General features: G+C 53.6%; 2 protein-coding genes across 3 annotated transcripts in view; both read right to left on the bottom strand.

Moving 5' to 3' along the window:
• Positions 1-2,791, bottom strand: part of LOC117639585 — a 31,845-nt gene extending 29,054 nt beyond the window's left edge. For both annotated transcript variants that reach the window (XM_034375406.1, XM_034375405.1), the window contains exon 1: positions 2,311-2,791. In XM_034375406.1, the coding sequence (XP_034231297.1) occupies positions 2,311-2,600 (290 nt within the window). In that variant the 5' untranslated portion in view covers positions 2,601-2,791. The remainder of the gene's footprint in view (positions 1-2,310) is intronic.
• Positions 2,792-9,046: 6,255 nt separating this feature from the next.
• Positions 9,047-13,038, bottom strand: LOC117639586 (CASP-like protein 4A1). The gene is made up of 4 exons (XM_034375407.1): positions 12,926-13,038; positions 10,412-10,510; positions 10,040-10,154; positions 9,047-9,910 (listed from the first exon to the last, which is right to left on the bottom strand). Exons 2-4 carry the CDS (start codon positions 10,474-10,476, stop codon positions 9,671-9,673), a joined length of 420 nt encoding a protein of 139 aa, XP_034231298.1. The 5' UTR covers positions 10,477-10,510; positions 12,926-13,038; the 3' UTR covers positions 9,047-9,670.
• Positions 13,039-19,108: the final 6,070 nt, after the last annotated feature.

Genomic DNA, 19,108 nt, shown 5'->3' on the forward strand with positions numbered 1-19,108 from the left:
GGCGGCGGCGGTCCGACTCCGAAAAACGCTTTCGGTGCCTCCAGGACTCCGTGGAGCGTGAGAGAGAGACGGAGCGACGAATGCACGGTTCGGACGCGGCCTGCTGGGCGGCGAGGCCTCCGTCCAGTTTGACTGGCCCAGCACGCATTGCCGCTAAAAATAAAACGACAACGTTGTGGCGTGGCGTGCCTTGCCACCATGCTGGACCACATCAACGATAGCGTGGCGGCAGCGTCATGGAACACGGGTACATGACTCGCAGTGCGTCGCGTCCTAGCGCCGCCGCCGTGTTCACACCGCCGATTTAGCCGCGGGGTCTAGGACGCGATCTTTCTTTTACGCCAAGTGCACTGGCGAAAAATTTGTAAGAGACCACGGACAGGAACTGTACAAGGGGACTTCTAGTGTGCTCGCCCCGTCCACTCCAACCCCAACCCTGGCATGCAGCGCGACAGCGAGACAGTCCGTCACGGCAGGGGCAGTCCCTTGCGGCAGTGCGGTAGACTGATTCCGAGAGAGTCCTGCTGCTGCTCTGTCTCTCTCGCACCATCTCGGGACGCCCCATGAGTGCGAGAGAGACAGAGCGACGGAAACCACCCTCGGAATCTGGGGATCAGTCCACAGCGCGGTGCCTTGGCAGCGGCCGTGGTCGGGGTCGCCCCGATCTTGCCTTGCAGTGCCTCAGCCACCTGCCCGGCGAGACCGAGGCATTGCCACTAATTGTCACGGGGGTGGCTGGGCCGCGCTGGGCTGTGCTGCCGGGATATTGGGGCGGGTCGGGGTCGCCCCGACGGCCTCCACGTCGCTTCCGCGGGTAATCGCGTTACGAAAAGCAATCTGCAGAGAGGGCGGCAGGTGGCAGTGGGCTGCCGCCGAGTGGCGTCTCTCCGTCTCCCTCGCACTCGTGGGGGCCGCGGGGCGCCGGAGGGGTGCGAGAGAGACAGAGAGACGGACTCGGGCCGCGGGGGCTGCAGCCGTGACCTTCCGTTCCACCACTGGGCCATGCAGTGCCATGCAGGGCCATGCTCGTCGTGCTCATTCAGCCACCCCGTCATTCATGTGCGGTCGCCTCGCGTCTGGAGGTTTCTGCCGGACTTTCCACTTACGACACGGATGGCACCGCACCCTGCGCGCATCGCGCTCGCCGGCCGCTCCACAGTGGGCCAGAAGGCCGGTGAGGCGGCCAAAATTCTAGACGCGTTTTGAGCTCCAGAGTGGCTAAATGGGACTCGAACAGAACGTGTGACCCCACCAATGGACGGCTCTCAGAACGAGAAATCCATTGGTGGGGTCACACGTTCGCTTCGAGCCCTGTTCAGCGACTCTGGAGCTCAAAACGCGTCTAGAAGTTTGGCCGCCCCACCGGTCTTCTGGCTGGCCCACTGTGCGCTCGGCGCCGCCGGCCTGACCTATATGAGCTAGCCGGCAGCTTGGCGGCCCGGCAGCCAGCACGTAGCGCTCAGGTGACGGGCCGCTGCTGACCCAGCGAGCGAAGGGTTGTGGGAAGCGGTGGCCTGATCGGTTCATTGGTTCATTTCACCTTCAATTCCGTGGTGTCAAAATTTGGCCAGCACGGTAAAAACGGAACCTGGTTTTCCCAGGAAGCCGATGGTGAAGGCATTGGCGATTTCCAGGGAGTTCCTGGGAAAACCAGGAACCATTATTACCGTGAGGTGTTTGTCCGGAGGGAATTTGATGAAGTGGGACTGCTGATTCGGCGCTGTATGGTGGCTTCGAGGGGAGGCTCATGACCTTTCAACACCCGGCTTATTCCATTCCAATCTCTCGGGCCGGAGCCGGGTGTGCGACAACGGAGACAACCACAGGAGGAATCCTTGCTGCGTTTCTGCTTCACGGTCCGAGTGTTTTCGAGTCGAGATTCAGAGGGGGGATCATGTTCTGTGTGACTAAATGGTTCGCGCCATGCTGACTAGGCTGCCAACATGCTCTAGAAAGTGAAGAGAGTGCAAGGCTGGCATGCTTCTCCTGGGAGTCGACCTCGAAGCACGCATCCTGGGGAGTGCTCGAGACGTTCAATAGTTGTCCTGCGGTCTTGAACTGAGCTAAGTTGCACTTCACAAGTGCAGTCCCCCCGGGACGCTCTGGAGCATCCAAGACAAGTACGGTCCAGGGTGGAACACGTTTGTAATTCCTCCCCAGGGTGGAGTGCTTTGTGGTGTGGTTGACTTCCAGGTGGAGCATGCCATGCACCTCTTGATTTTGCAGAGTGTCCCGGACTTCGTTGCCCGTTTGTCAAAAGGGCGTAAGTCGCTTCGAAACCCATTGGAAATGCGCTGTTGTTGCACTCACTTGTCGGCGGTACCGATGGTCGTCTCCTTGGCGGTAATCCCGTGGGCGTGTATCCGTCGCTCCCGCTCACCGTCCGCCAGTGCGTCCGTGGCGATGAAGCTCCTGACGGGGCTCAGCGCGGGGCCCAGCCCTTGGCCCAGCCCGCTCAGGCTGTTGCTGAGGCCCTGCTCGAAGTCCTCGAGGTGGCGGGCGCCGCGCGCCTGCAGGGTCTGCAGCAGGCCGACCAGGGCCACGAGCAGGACGGCCGGCAGGGCGGGGAGGCCGCGTACCGACGGCGAGCTGAGGTACATTATACCTCCGCCGCCACCACGCCACTCCCCCTGTCACTCACTGACACAAACACACACACACACACGCACGCGCGAACTGACTGACACGGACGCGGAGACGCACTGCACGACGTCGAGGAGGACGCGCCCCGCGATGCTCCGCGTGTACCGGCCGCCGCGTGCGACGCTGTCGCGGAGCTGCGCGCGCAGTGGAGGGTGCGGGCCGACTAGGTGGACCGGGCTGGCGGCGTCCTGGCCCTGCTCGCCTCGGCCGGCTCGGCTTGGCGTCCTCGAGCTCTTGGGGCCGGCGCGGCTGGCGCGGTGCGGCGGCACGGGGGCTCCCTGCCAGAGCGCCGCTTCCCGCGCCTCCCCGCGCCCCGGACGCCGACCAATGGGCGCGCGCGCTGCACCGCCTGATCTTCTGCCGCACCCCGCCCCGCACCCGCCGCCCCGCGCCCGCAGCGCTCGCCGCGGCCACTCCGCGAGGCAGACGTTGGACACGTCGTTTGGCGCAAAGGCCCGCCGAACCGCCCGGCCCGCCATGCAACAGGTGGACGTCGACGGCGCGGCATACCTGGGGAGGGGGGAGGGGGAAGCACCGCGGTGCACCGCGTTCCAGAAGGCGGTGGCGTCAACCGCATGTAGGGCGCAACTCCCCGGTGACCACCGCGGCGCGAGGATCGGTTGACCCGCTGGTGGGCCAAAAACCCCGCGGCAAAATTAGAGGTATGCAGTGCTGCCACACTCTGTGCCTGATAGGCAAGAGGGGGTTGAGGGAATGGTGCGGGCGTGTTGTTTGCCGCGACCCATCTCATTCATGTCAGCCCCCGTTAGATAGGCAACTTGTCTTACAACCCGCCTCCAAGTAGGCGGAAGGTGATTCGATTCTGATGCTTACCTGAAAACGTTGGCTCTCTCCCTCGAAGCACACTGAGGCAAAAGTGTCGGGGCTGCTCTTTGAACCTGCATGCTACGAAATATTGGCGTAAGCTAGTAGTACGCTTCAAAAAATGCGCTTACGCTGCGGTACCACTAGATTTTTCCCCTCAACTCGGGGAAAACACACACCACACACACACACACACACACACACACACACACACACACACACCACACACCACCGCCGGGGAGGCGCGACACGATAGTACAGTGCCGAGCCTGGCGCTGGGAGAGGGAAGACCACCACGGCCGGCGCGGCAAACTCGGCTTTTAAATTTTGGCATTCATTATGACGACGCGCACCGCACCGCGGGTCAAAGCCCAGATACTGTATGTAGAGTACGCTCTGCGGTCCGCGCGTTTGAGGAGGGTGTGGTAGACGCCTCAGGCGATGCCTTGTCGCAACACTGTACTAACAGAAGCCCCCTTTTCCCCCGACCGAGTAGCACCCGCAACTCTTGGCGCGGTGGATTTAAATCAAAATTTTCACGTAGCCGTGACACAGTGGTCCGAAGACCGGCGCCCAAAACTCTAGACGCGTTTGCTAAATAGGACTCGAACCCAACGTATGATCCCACCAATGGATTCCTCGTTCGGAGAGCAATCCAATAGTGGGGTCACACGTTCGGTTCACAGTTAAAAGTCTGCGAAGAGTCGCTTCGTAATACGAAGAAAATGAAGGCATTGTAAAATCTACAAAGAAATGTTTCGTATTATGAAGCAAAATCCTTCGTAATACGAAGCATTTCTTCGTAATACACTGTGGCAAAAAGGTACGGAAAATTCTGTTAATTTTTTTGCCAGGATTCTCCGTAGCCCTCTTATCAAGATTCTCCGTAGGCTCTTACAGTATTCTCCGTAGGGCCGCACAGTATTCTCTGTAAGTCCGCACAGTCTTCTCCATAGGGCATGGAAGACTGTATAGTCCTACGGAGATCACTGTAAGGTCCTACAGAGAATACTGTGCGGTCCTACGGAAAATACTGTAAGAGCCTACGGAGAATACTGACAAGGGGGCTACGGAGAATTACCACAAGCTGTTTAAAGTATTTTCCGTAGCTTTTAGCCACAGTGTACGAAGCAATTCTGCAATGCCTTCATTTTCTTTGCAGTTATGAAGCAAATGCTTCGTAGGCTTTTAAGAGTGTTCGAGTCCCATTTAGCGACTCTGGACTGGAGCTCAAAACGCGTTCCGGAGTTCGACCTCCTCCTCCACCGCGGTCTTCTGGCACTGTGCGTCGCGTGGCACGCACGCGTGTTGCGTGAGTCAGGCGGGCTTGCTTATCTCTGCGGCGATTCCTCGAGCTTCTTCGCACTGTGACACCGGCAGGCCGGCAGCGGAGCGCACACTATAAGTGCGCTGCAATCACAACACCGCGACACCGCGGGTTCAATGTCAATCCGCGTCACTGTCAGTCAGCACGCCAACACGCAAGAAGCGAAAAGCGGGCCAGCGGACTCAATCCGAGAGTCGTTTTCGTCGCGCTGTCTCTCTCGCACTCGCGGCGAGTCCCATTCTGGTGCGAGAGAGACAGAGCGACAAAGACGCTCGGAATTAGTTTGCCGAGTGTTGCCGCGCCTCGGCCGAAATAGCTCGCCATTTCTTCCGGGCGCGAATCATTAACCCGCGAAGTCGCATTACAGACCCGACCTGCCGAGGTGCGTCAGTCTTGCGGGCCGCTTCCGTACAGAGTCACTCTCTGTCTCTCTCACACCTTCAGGGAAGCCCCACGGGTGCGACAGAGACGGAGCGACACTGCCGGGAAGCAGCCTGCTCACTGTTTGTCCGCAACGCTACAAGAATGGCGTCGCTTCGTTTTGGCGGGACGCGGCGAGCACAACAAGGACCGAGAGTCCTTTTCGTCGCTCTGTCTCTCTCGCACACTTACGGGACGCCCCATGAGTGCGAGAGAGACAGAGCGACGAAAAGGACGCCCAGTCCTCTTGGCGCGGCGCGGCGGTTCTCGTGGCGCAGGACTGCTTCCGAAAGGGCCGCGGCGCCGCCGAACGGACGCCGCCACTCGCCTTCGGGGAATTCCAATCAACTTCACGGAACCACGAAACAGTAACCGGTGCACTCGCGGACACGTATGAGAAATTCGAACGCCGCCGTCGGCGCCGTTCTGCAGTGTCCGTGCAGCACATACACGCTAAATGTTGCACACACTAAATGTTTTTGTACAAATTTTGTACGAGACATCACAGTTTTTTGTGCACACGAACTTTTCGTACAAATTTGTACAAAATTTCGTACCATATTGTACGAAAATGGCGAAAATTGTGCAGTTTTTCAAATGAAAATTGTACGAAAATTTCGTGTGCACAAAAAACTGCGATGTCTCGTACAAAATTGTACATAGCATTTAGTGTGTACAGCGAAGATTCTCCATATTATGGTGAAAATGTTCCATATTATGGTGGTGCAGCTGACTTCGTAACATACCATTGAGAATTCACAGTACCTTACTGATATTTTGACGAATTTCGTTGGTACTATGGAGAAAATCTCCACCATAATGTGTCGGTGCAGCCTTTCACCGTAAGACATTTACAGTGTACCGCAACAACTGTAACTTCGCATAAAATCCGATGTTGTTTTCAAATTGCATACTCGATGAATGTTCGTGGGTCCCTACCTTAGGCGGCCCGGTACACTGATGCCGAGAGTCGTTCTCGTCGCTCTGTCTCTCTTGCATCTACGGACGGGACGCCCGAAGGGTGCGTGAGAGACAGACCGACGAAAACAAGGACGAAAATGTCTCTCGGAATACCAGTGGTGCGACGGAAGAAGTGGCGACGCTGCAGCGCTGCTCGTCGCGTTCCCACCCACTTTCCCGGGGTTACCTTGTCTGGAACGCGTTGTCCTCGAGCTGGCAGTGGAGGACTTGGGGACGAGCCACGATCATACGCCATGCACCCTCGCACTTTTTCGACCAGAGAATTATTGTTGGCGGTCATGGTGGTACTAAACCTGTTTCTCAGTACTGGGCGATACTAGCATGATTATTGTGAGAAATTTGTTGTTGCTAAACGGACTATGAGTTACTGAGAACCCTTCACCGTGAGGCTGGGAGTTCACCATGCGATCAATGCCATAGCACGTGCAGTGCGTCCCCAAAAATGCCTTTTGCTAATGCATGAGGGAGGGCATTGTAGTTCTCTTGCGATGCGAAAGCTGCCTCAATCGATGCTATGAAGCGTTTGGACTTGCTGTCAACGTGAGGAAAGTGTGCACAGTCTGTGCCGCGATTTGCTGGGCTCACTGTAATCTGCCGACGACTGTAGGGTGGCGAGGTGGATGGGTTGCCTACCCACCCGGCGCCTTACGACGCCGTGTACTCAAAGCGTTTGGATTTGCAGTCAACCTGAAGGTAGTGCGCTCGAAATGTCTCCTACTGTCCCACGATTAGCCACACTGTACCAGGACTGCGGACTAGCCTCTCGAGTTCAAGTTCAAGACTTCACAGGCCGAAGGGTGGGAAGACCGGTGGGTTGCCTACCCTCCCGGCGCCCCGTGGCCTGCGTAGACTGCCCATACGCACACCCACGTGTCGGAGCGAGTGACGTCATAGACGTCGTCACGCCACCGTCACTTTTCCCGTTGCCGTCATTTGCGACGCGCACGTGGCAAAAACCAAGAGGGGGGGGAATGATGGCAAAGAAAACGGAGGGGACGAGGCGACGCATGCAAATCACGTGCGAGGAGGGCTTGAATTTTGCAGCGGTGTGGCACTAGAAGATAGAGGAGGAGGAGGAAGAGGAAGAAAAGGAGGAGAAGGAGGAGGAGGAAAAGGACGAGAAAGAGAAGGATGAGGAGGAAGAAGAGGAGGAGGTGCATGATGAGAAGGAAAAGGACGACGACGTGGAGAGGACCGACGACCAAGATGACCACGAAGACTTCGAAGAAGAAGAAGAAGAAGAAGAAGAAGAAGAAGAAGAAGAAGAAGAAGAAGAAGAAGAAGAAGAAGAAGCAGAAGCAGAAGTGCTTCCCGAAGTACTCGACGACGTCCGTCGTGGGTCATTTGTTTGTCTGCGCGGCGAGATGGCCCCAGCCACGCCACGGCGCCGCCGAACTGGAGCTGTCGAGACGTTCCCAGAACAATCAAGGGCCCAGCGCAACATCGGCAGTGCTGCCAACCTTGCAGGGGACCGTCTGTAAATATCGCGAAGTTGGTGAAGAATCGGTAGAATCGGGTAAAACTAAGGCCTTACATCGCAAATAGAACAAAATTCCCCCCAAAAACGTCCCGTCTTTAAACGCCTTTACCTCTTAAACGGTCATCGTTATCAACGACACGTGTTGGATCAATTACTCTGTAAATTTGGTTTCCCAACCTGAATGTCTTATGGAAAACATTCCTACCGCTCAACGTTCACGAGATACGCGTATATTTAAGTCATACTGTAACGTTAGAATTTCACTTTGTCAAGTTGGCACTATAGAGGGCCCACTGTGGCAACATTTTCCGTAGCCTTTCATCAATATTCTTCGGAGGACTTACAGTATTTTCCGCATGCCCGTTGCACACCAACCAATGAGGTGCACGGAGAAGACTCTGAGTCTTACGGAGAATATTGACAAGAAAGCTGGGGAAAATTTTGAATGCTCGGTACGAAGAATCATCATAAGTTGTGAACAGATTTCTCTGTAACTTTTTGCCTCCGCGTCGCACAGTGGGCCAGAAGACCGGTGGAGGCGGCCAAAACTCTAGAAGCGTTTTGAGCTCCAGAGTTGCTAAATGGGACTCGAACCGAACTTGTGACCCCACCGATGGATTGCTCTCCGAACGAGGAATCCATTGGTGGGGGTCACACGTTCGGTTCGAGGCGTTTTTAGCGACTCTGGAGCTCAAAACGCGTCTAGAGTTTTGGCCGCCTCCACCCGGTCTTCTGGCCCACTGTGTGTCGTCCGTCTCGCGGCTTACAAACAGTCCCCCCGGGATGAGACTGTCGCGCTTTACTTATGTCACTCGGCGGCGCGATGGGACGCGGTGCGGTTATTCCGGCCGTTGCAACGCTTTCCGTTTTTACGGCGCTCTTATGGCGTGTCCGAGATGAAGCCGTGGCCTCGTAAAGTCGGTAAGGACGCCGTCGCGTGGCGCTGCGAGGCGCGTCGCGGCGAGACTGCGGCATGAATGGTCCCCGCCGCGATCCCGCCCTCATTCCCACATTTTTGTTTTGCGTTTTGTTTTTTGTTCGTTGCTTTTTTGGGGATGGACGAATCAGTTTGCTTCCGCCACGAGGCGCCAAAATTGTATCAGCCGAGCCCCAGGGTCTGTTTGAGCGGGTTGGTGGCGTGCAGAGCGTCAGCTTTGAAAAACTGGAAGCAAAAAGTGAGTGCGTGCGTGTGCGGGTGGGTAAATAGATTCAGCTCCGCATCCATCCACTGTTGCTGTTTTGTGCTGCTGCTGTTTGTTGTGGGTCCTTTTCGACAAAAACGTTGGCTGTTCGACGAAATGACTGCCACATTTGACACGAGACAGGCGTACGTACTTTCAAGTGGGCGTGGGTGAAGGAATAGAACTCTATTTGAAAATCAAGCATGTCATGTATTTTGCTTCGAACAGTTTTGCTAAACATCCTACTGAATCAATCGTCACTGGAGTTGGAGGTTTCAGTCGCCGGTCCCGGGGCCGTCGTGGGCGTTCCCTGCTCGGCTCGGCTCCACACTCGTGGTAGAAATGTAGCAGAAATAATGAAAGGACAGAGGACGGAAAGGTTAGGTCGCGGCGCCGTGCCAAGATGTGTGTGAGGCTATCGGCCATCACGGACCATTGCCCCGGCCACCCGGACGCCCCGGACGCGAGGCGCCCGAAGAAAGCCCACCGGACACCCCTTGTTGTATTTACTAACATATCGCCCCGCGGTCTGTGGCCTCCCGCGCCAAAACACCGTTCTGTTTTGACGCTCCAGCAGACCGATTCTGGACCGCGTTTCGCCGGCGTGTCTCTCTCGCACGCCAGCGGGACGCCCCGTGAGTGCGAGAGAGACAGGGAGGCTGCGGTGCGATGGCTTCTTTCCCTCGCATAAGTCACTGTGCTCGGAACTAGTCACGCACGCGACCTGATAGCCACTGTAAAATAGCGGATCGCGCGCTCGCGGAGCTCGTCGCCAAGATCGTGCCCGCCAGGGGCGAATGCTGCGCCCGCGAGCTAGGCAGACGCCTCCACGGCGTGTGCGTTGGGCTGCCTGCCCGCCAGGCGAGGGCCGCCCGAGATCCACACTTCGAGCTCGGACCGGTAGCGGCGTGGCGGCGCTGGCGGCGGGCCTGGGGCCGGTGCTGCAGTTGCTGCTGCAGTGGGTGCTGCAGTGGGTGTTGTGGGTACAGTCGGCGTTGGCGGTGGGGAGCACGCTCTTGGCGGCTTTGGTGAATGGTCCGGAACCAGACATTTCTGCAAAACAGTTTTTCAAATGTGAAACATGAGCAATGAGAATCTCTCCTGAACTGTGGACTGGGCTTGTTAGTTCTTACCCACGACCACTTTTGACCAGTACAAGTACAAATCTAAAACACCACTGACCTCGAATCGGACTTCCTCGACGAACCTCCTCCACGTTGAGTCCTTCCTACGAAGGACAGTGCTTCCGTAGCCGGTTGGGACGCAGCGGGGCTGCAGATGAAACTCCGATTTGTATCTGAAAAAAGTTATTAGCACTTGAGACCAACAGTGAGGTGAAGAAAGTGCTCCTGAACGCAGCCGCAGGCAATCACGTTCTTCCATGGACATCATGAAAACCACACAACTCAAGAAAACTATTTAAATCAATAAAATGTAGCACCCAAGGAACAGGACAAGTCAAAACAAAGTCCAAATTAAGTCTGATGTCACATAATTGGCAAAATTATCGGCCAACAGTACTCCCCAAAAAACCTGGAGCTCTTTGTTCCTCACCTGTGTTGCGGGGATGGGGGTCTGCTGTCCTCCCACTCCCAGTGCAGGCACGATTCAACCGACATGGTCCTGGACGGAATGGGGCGCTGATGCTGCCACCTGTCAACCGAGCAGGAAACTGCCAATCAGTGATTTGGCTGCTTTGATCCTCGGTGTGTTGCAGCCCATGGCACTGGCAGCCATTTATACAAAGAGGATGTGCCGATAAGATAGCCAGTAAGTTTCACTGAATGTCCTGTTCTGCCAGGGAATAGAGGGGAGGGAGGGCGGTGGGGACGGGCGTTGTCGCGGTGTCGTCACAACCCCGGTCTCTCGAAACAGCGCCATTCCAGGGGATTTGGACGTGTCCCGAACTAACTGTCCCAGTCACGGCCAGCGAGGGACCTTGAAGCGGAACGGCCGATAAGTGAGCGGTACTCGAGACACCTGGCTGAGGCACTGTAGACACTTTCCTTGCCGCCCGATAGTAACGCCGGCAATAGACACGTTTGGCCGATTCCAAGCAATGCCGAAAAAAATCGCCAAAGAGAATGCTTACTTGTTTGGTTATTTAGGTACGGTCCGGATCAAGCACGGGCCGCCTAAAGCGTCTAAAGGATTGCCAGCATCAAGCTTATATCTTAGTTTATATCAGGGCTTGCTTTAGAGAAGTTGCATTGGTAGGTATTAATAACTGTCTACGTCTTGGTAGTATTGGTAGTAGGTATTGGTAGCCTTGGTAGTAGGTATTAATAACTGTCTACGTCTTGGTTGTAAATGTTTTCACAAATAGTTCTCGACCGAAATGATGTCACTATAAAGTCGATGATGTTGTCACGCCTAGTTGTTGACAATAATGTCGTCAGACCTCGTCGAAGACGATAATGTTGTGACTCCGAATAGTTGACATCAAGCATTTTAAGTGACATCTTCCAGTAATTCATCATCACTCCTACTGAACAAATAATGGTGGCACACCTAGCTGATGATAACTTTGATATCACACCTGGTTGAGAATGTTGTCTGACTCTCATACATCACCAATTTTTGGTGAAGGCATCAATTTATGATGGAATGATCGTGCATCAATAATTTTGTCATTGACAACGTTCCTTTCTAGTGCACCTGCAGTCTACAAGCGCTCTCTCTCTCTCACTCACCGACAGGGAATGGGTCTCCGCGACGAAGCAGTGCGTTGCCAGAGCAGCAGCAGAGTGTGGAGTGTGCAACAAGCTTGCCTTTATACGTTTCCGCTCGGGCCGCGCGATGTGCGATACTGAACATCAGCTATGACGTGTCTGGGTCCTCGGCCGACGGGGTTCTTGCCTTTCGGCCTTATCTCAGTCTGCTATATTTTCGCCCGATCAAAGGACTTTTTACTGTGACGTGCGTAGGCGAGGTGGGCGTGGTGAGATCAGCGAGAAATGACGGATGTCCATGAGGTCGATAGTGACGTTCTTTTCTCTTGCACGTGGTGTCAACGGATCTCTAGCTTTGTTTTGGACACGGGATTAAATCCTCGATAGTACACATTTTGAAACGCGTTCTTGTTGGCACGCCCTTACTTCAAGGTGTGTACTTGACTGATCACACCTAGAAAACTTTGTTCTTGTTCCCAGAAAAAGGGCTTTTGATTAGTGAAATAGGATGGTGACGAGTAACTACGTACAGTCAAACTCCTCGTTTTGTCCCTCCACCCGGGAGTTGCTTTGGACAAAACGAAGGACCGAGCCCGGCTGGCCGATGCGGATTAGGCCGCCGTAATCCCTACCTTGGCCGGCCAGCGACGGCAGGCATCGGCCGGCGGGACGCGACCCGGGCCACGGTGGTGGGGATGACTCTGGGACAAAACGAAGGACCCAGAAGAGGGACAAAACGAGGAGTTTGACTGTACAGTACTCTCAGTTTTGTAAAGAACCTTTTGGCCTCTTACCAGATGTTATTCCATGCAGAGGGACGTTTTTCAGTGGATACTTTGAAACGCGCATTGAGTTGAAGTTGAAATAGGCGCTTCTACGCGGGCGTATTCTTACTGAGTTCACGCCGAGAGGTGTTTCCTCGGTCAAGTGCAATAGCGTGCAGTGTGCAGGCCTAGCCTAGCTTACATATGAAAGTGCGTGCTTATAAAAGCACACGATTGATTCTTCGAAGTGTGAACTGAGCACACTCTTGAGAACGGGGTATTCAGTGTTAATTTTCTATTCGCGTCAGGTTTTGAGAAGTGCAGCACTGCAGGAAATAACCACAACAAAAGTACACAAATTTCTGGCAAATTTTTTATCAGGAATTTAGTGTACTTTTCAAGTACAACAATTGTTGTACAAAGTACAATGGAACGGCATGACGTGTAGTGTCTGTGCAGTCCAGGGCTCGTTGTGGTTTGTACAATTCTCGTTGTACTTTCTACAATCCCTGTTGTACTTTTATTGCACAGTTTTTGTTGTACTATTGTTGTACTATCCACACTTTTTCTTGCAGTGAGGACTTATTCGTGTTTCCTATCTCTATTTAGGACGTTTTAACGTCCTCACCCACCCACTGTTGCAGGTGCAGCCGGAGGCCCGGCTCCTGCTCCTGCCGCGGTGGTACGTGGCGCCGCTCTGCGACGGCGTCCTGGACCTCTCGAACTTGATGCCGCCGTTGTGCTGCGGGCCCTGCGGGGGCGGAGGCCGCGCGCGCTCGAACCTGGCGCCGACGGCCACCCAGCCCTGCTGCGGCTGCTGCGCGGGTTGCGGCGGCCGCCCGGACCCCGTCGGCGTGGTGTCGAAGGGCCTCGGCAGCGAGTACGAGTGGCCGTAGCCGGTGCCCACCGACGGACGCGCCCCGCGCGGGATCCTGGACGGGACCCTGGCGGTTCGTAGTGGGCCACGGGGGAGCGGGACGAGCTGCGGAGTCGCGCTAGTCGGGCCAGCTCCTCGGGCGTCCGACGGCTCCAGTGCGTCGCCCGGGGGCGGCTCGCGCGCTCACTGCTGTCAAAACACGGAAATGAAGGTCAGAGGATGTCGAGAGTGTAAGCTTAGCACACTGGAATTATTGCTACGATGGTTTACTTTCACAGAAAAGTTCCGCTTCATAGCTCGGCTTAGCATTTAGCCAGGTCAAAGTTCGTTCGATTCTCAACAACCACTGTGCGCACGCTTACAAGCACTGGCTTACAGTAAGAAATTTCTCAGCCTCTGCGGAGTTTAGTTCGTTTCAATCGATCAGTTAGTAGTTAGCCTTTTTACCTGTTAGTGCTCCCCGCGACACTGCCGTTGTGGTAGAGGTCAAGATGCGGTTCTGAGAGCGACCGAAGCTCTTCCGTCAGTGGTGAAAATCCCGCCTGCCGGCGCGAGAGACAGATTTAGCAAAGTGAGAAGAACACCCCCACAAAGAGCTCCTTCTCGAACCAAGATGGTAAACTTGCATCCGTTGAAATTCCTTGTACGTGACAAGTAAATTTACTTCTTCACTTATGAATTTACCTGTACGTTTCAGGTAAAGTCTCTCGTTATCACTTATGAATTTACTCATACGCTTCAAGTGAATTCACTTGTTCCCTTATAAATTTACTCAGATGTCTTAAGTTATTTCACTTGTCTGAATTGTCGTGGTTCAAGAAACGACTCTTGTTGGTGCAATGTAACGTCAAATTTCTGCCTTGCAGGTGCAACGTACGTGGCTCATGGACGTGGGCGTGGTCGGCCTGCTCAAGGAGAAGGCCGTCGTCGGCGTGGACCGCGGCGTGGCGGACTGGCTGCGTCCTGGAAACGAGCACGGCGTCATGACGACGGTGAGGGGGCTGCATTTAATTGGGGCGACTTCGGCACCCTACGGTGATTTCGACAAGCACTTAAAAACCGCAACTTTGTATCTGCATTTTAGTCTTTTCATTTGTTTTACAAGTGCCTCTACTTCCATCCTCATGCTCTCCATCCATGTAAACTATGAAACGAACCAAAATGTTGCTCCAAATGGAAGTTTTGATAGGCCTGATATTGGTCTCCACTTTTGCTTTGCCGGAAGTCACGCCAATTGACGGCGTGCAGAAGATTTAATGACGACAAGTTCACCTGTTCTGTTGTTGTTCTGCTTGGGTTGGTAGCGATGGGCGCACCCGCAGGTCCGCAGCGCCGCTGAGGCCAAGTCCGTGTCCCTCATGGTGGCGTGGCGGTGGCGCTACCCCCGGCGCAGGGTGGGCTTCCCCCGGCGGGGAGTATCGCCGCGGTCCGGGGTAGCGGCGACGCAGAGAGGGCGCCACCACCCAAGGAGCGGCTGCAATCGTCGCCACGGTGAGTCTCAGTCTTCCGTGGAGTCGAGGGGCAACTGGTTCTCACATTCGTGGTATGCAAATTATGCGTAATTATGGACACTTTCTACATACAGGCGGCAAAACCGCTTGTAAGTCGACGAAATGTGTTGCAAATACAGGAGAAATCTTGCACTACCGCAATCATTGCACGTAAAATAGTACAGCCCGCCATCACTCGGTCCGATTGCATTCACGAAAATGTAAATCCAAAGAGATACAGTTGCGCTGCATAAATGGTATCTCCATTCATTCATTCATTCATTCATTCATTCATTCATTCATTCATTCATTCATTCATTCATTCATTCATTCATTCATTCATTGCGTATGCACTACAAGATGAAATGTGTGCTTAGTACACAGCTATCGGAGCGTACTTGCAAGCACACATCTATAGCTGTATGCTTGGACAAGCACACATCTATACTCTAGAAACTGAAGAGAGTGCATGGCATGCTCCTCCTAGGAGTCAACCACAAAGCACACTCTTCCCAAGAGCATGCTTGCAAGCACACTCTTCCCAGGAGCATGCTTGGCAAGCACGCTCTTCCTGGGAGCATGCTTGCAAGCAAGGAGAGTGCTTGAAAGCATGCTCCTGGGAAGAGTGTGCTTGCAAGCATGCTCTTGGGAAGAGTGTGCTTGCAAGCATGCTCTTGGGAAGAGTGTGCTTTGTGGTTGACTCCTAGGAGGAGCATGCCATGCACTCTCTTCAGTTTCTAGAGTAGGTGTGTGCTTGGCAAGCACACAGCTACAGGTGTATGCTTGGCAAGTACACATCTATAGGTGTATGCTTGGCCAAGCACACTTTAATCCCACCCATTTAAAGGCATACTCCTACAGCTGTGTGCTTGTCCAAGCATACATCTATAGATGTGTGCTTGTCCAAGCATACACCTAAAGATGTGTACTTGGCAAGCATACACCTATAGATGTGTGCTTGCAAGTACGCTCCCACAGCTGTGTACTAAGCACACATTTGATCTTGTAGTGTGATGGACTCATTCGCTTTTTAGCAGTCGTAGTACGTAGTCGTAGCAATCGTAGTACTCGCTGGTAGCACGATTTTATTTTGTACGCTGACCAGGATAATTTAGCGCGCGGATGCGCAGCGCACGCTGACCTACTGAAAACACTTTTACTTGCCAGTCGCGCCTCACCCGCGACGTCGCTTACACTTCTTGAACAGCCTCGCACTTGCACTAATTGCGTTGCCCTGCACTTGCACTGCCTTGAACTTGCACAGCCTTGCACTTGCTCAGCCTTGAACTTGCACAGCCTTGCACCTGCACTGCCTTGCACTCGCACAGCCTTGCACTTGCACAGCCTTGGACTTGCACAGCCTTGCACTCGCACAGCCTTGCACTTGCTCAGCCTTGCACTTGCACAGCCTTGCACTTGCACAGCCTTGCACTTGCACAGCCTTGCACTTGCACTAATTGCCTTGCACTTGCACTGCCTTGCACTTGCGCCGGTCCAGCGGTCCTGCCGGACGGGACGGGACGCCGAGTTGCACTGCGCCTGCATGCGGTGGCGTATGAATGGACTACGGATGACCGGATGTGGAGAGGAGTGGAGGAAGGGAGGGGGGGGGGACCACGTGATGACAATATGAACCGGCGCCAGTATGACCGCACAGGGCAGCCAACCACTGCACAGGTGGACTGGGCCCCCTCCACGTGACGTGTGCTTTGGTCGACACACTGGTGACTACCGGCCTGGAACCCCTCCCCCTCCTCCCCGTCTCTCCCGACGAGGTTGACACATGGCCGTGATTCTGACCAGACTGCCCTTTAACCGCCCCGCTGCAGACTGATTCCGAGAGTCGTTTTCGTCGCTCTGTCTCTGTCGCACTCATGGGCTGCCCCGTATGGGTGCGAGAGAGACGGACCGATGAAAACGACTCTCAGTCTGCTGCAGACACTGCAGACGGCGTCCGAGCGGAACGGGATCGGCCAGCCCTAACGATTCGGCGCCATTTATAGCCAGACAGATTGCAACGATGAGCAGAGCACTTCCAGTGGTGTGGGCGGGGCGGTCAGTCCGCGTCTTGAGCGTAGCGCGCGTTGAATGATATATACTCGAATCGACCTCTCGGTGATACCAACGGGTTGTTAAAACGAGGAATCGATTGGTGTCTTGATGAGTTTGATTCGAGCCTCCATTGAGTGATTGTCTGTCTTCACAGGGAATCCCACGGTAGATACGCGGTTATGTACGAGTGTCATACACTGGGAAAACCTTACAAACTAGTTCAGGCCTTACAAAGCGAAGCAGTTTGTTAGAACAAAGTATTTTGAGCATACATAAGCTTACAAAGAAAATACTTCGCAATTTACGAACTATATCTTCGTATAACAAAGTAAATTAGTTTGTCCGTGTGTATGTTCAGTATACTTCGTAAGGTTTCAAGGGTGTACAATTTGAGGACGTGAAAAGGACTCGAAATGATGGTTTTCATGGCTATGGTCCGAATCGGCCCTCTTACTGTATCTTGTGCTGAACATTCTTTATTGGACCATAGTGAAAAATATCCATACTCTCATAAAAATTCTTCATTTAACGGTAAGACTCCTCCTTTTGAGGTGATGACTCTGTCCTTGTAACTCACTTACTTCTGAGAACTCATCGAACCTTTTAGATAGTTTGTCCAAGGAAAACTTCCTCCACAGTGCAGCCAGCCTTTCACCGAAGTAAGGGAAGGTGGGGTACTATGTGACACTTTTAGGCGGATGCCCGCCAACACTAAACTAACAATTGCACGTATCCATACTGCTTGTGCCGACAAAGAGGGGAGCCTTAGCTTCAAAGTCCCGTTGAGCTTTTCATTTTATCTCGATTGGTTGCGAAGGTATCCCAGTTTGAATGGGTGCATGTAAAATGTCACATGGTGTACCACCGAGTTCACCATGTGACAGCCCCTGGGCACCATGTGACACCTCGGACTAATGTGTAAAAATTGCTGTTTTTCAATGGAAATATTCGTAGATGCATTTCAAAAATGGTTGGGAAAGCAAGGAAACACATCTATGTTAATCAAAATAAAATTTATGTAAAAGAATCAACTTATTGTTGTGAAGGAAGCTGCCGTCTGCTCGTCGGCCCGGCCCGCGCCCGGCCATGGGTGTCGTCTGCTGAGGCCAACTCCTTTGTAGTTCCAAACCTGGCCACCAGGCGGCACTGGGCTTTGCCTTCGAGCCCCCAGAGACGCCCAGCCACCCCTACACTCTACCAAAAATGTCCTGTAAATGCCGTTAATTTATTACCAGTTTTCACTGTAGGTCAATTCACAGCGTTTGCTGTGAACTACTTCACGGCGTTCACTGTGATCTCGGTTACAGTGTTCACTGTGATCTGGTCCCCAGTAAACACTGTGAGTTTGACGCCGCTGAGCACCGAAGTACTGCAAATCAGGCTGCAAATCAGGCTGCAATTCACGGCGTCTACTGTGGCCAGATCACAGTGAACGCCGTGAACTAGTTCACAGCAAACGCCGTGAATTGCATAACAGCAAACATTAGTAATAAATTAACGGCGTTGACAGGACATTTTTTGTAGAGTGTAACCTCTCTCAAACACATTGACACAAGGGTTAGTGTAATTTCCCACGCCAACGACACATAGAAGCAGGATTTATTGGGGAAAACAGGAAAATCGCGGATTAGAGAAGGTGTCACATCGTGCCCCACATCGAGTGTCACATCGTGACCGAAGGGGTGGCTTTCGAGGAAATGACAACTGCGCCCTTATCCCTTGCGGTAGAGAAGCGAGCCCAAGCTTATTTTACGCTTAAAACATCAAAGGAGAACATCCTTCAAGGCATAGGCCGTTTGTGTGTGTTTAAAAGGTGAAAAGCGGACGGGGCGTGAAATAGAAAAAAATTCCAATTACCTGTTTTGGGGGGATTTCAATTTCTCGAGTCTACGACTTCCGCCCTGTACGACGCACAGTCACGGCCTGTTAGACGTCGATGCCCCTCCTTGATACCTTCCTTTGAGTCTTCTTACCGTTGTTGGATAGCGAGCCGTTAGAGAGAAAAAGCCAATGTCACATGGTGGCCGTGTCACATGGTACCCCACCTTCCCTTACATTTAGATTGTGGCATGATTTTGTGTATCGACCTGTCTCACTCACAATCTGAGGACTTGTTGCAAAAAATACTCGCTCTGATTGACAGGCCGGTGCGCTCTTCGCGAGAAGCAAGATGACGAAGAGAAAGACATACTGCAAGAAACAACCACAACAAAAGTACACAAATTACTGGCAAATTTTTTATCAGGAATTTATTGTACTTTCAAAGTACAACATTTGTTGTACAAAGTACAATGAAACCGGTATGACGAGTGCTGGGCAGTCCAGGCCTCGTTGTGGTTTGGTTTGTACAACTCGGCACAACTCGTTGTACTTTATACAATCCGCGTTGTACTTTT

This window comes from Thrips palmi, unplaced genomic scaffold, assembly GCF_012932325.1.
Source record: "Thrips palmi isolate BJ-2018 unplaced genomic scaffold, TpBJ-2018v1 HiC_scaffold_11, whole genome shotgun sequence".
NCBI lineage: Eukaryota > Metazoa > Arthropoda > Insecta > Thysanoptera > Thripidae > Thrips > Thrips palmi.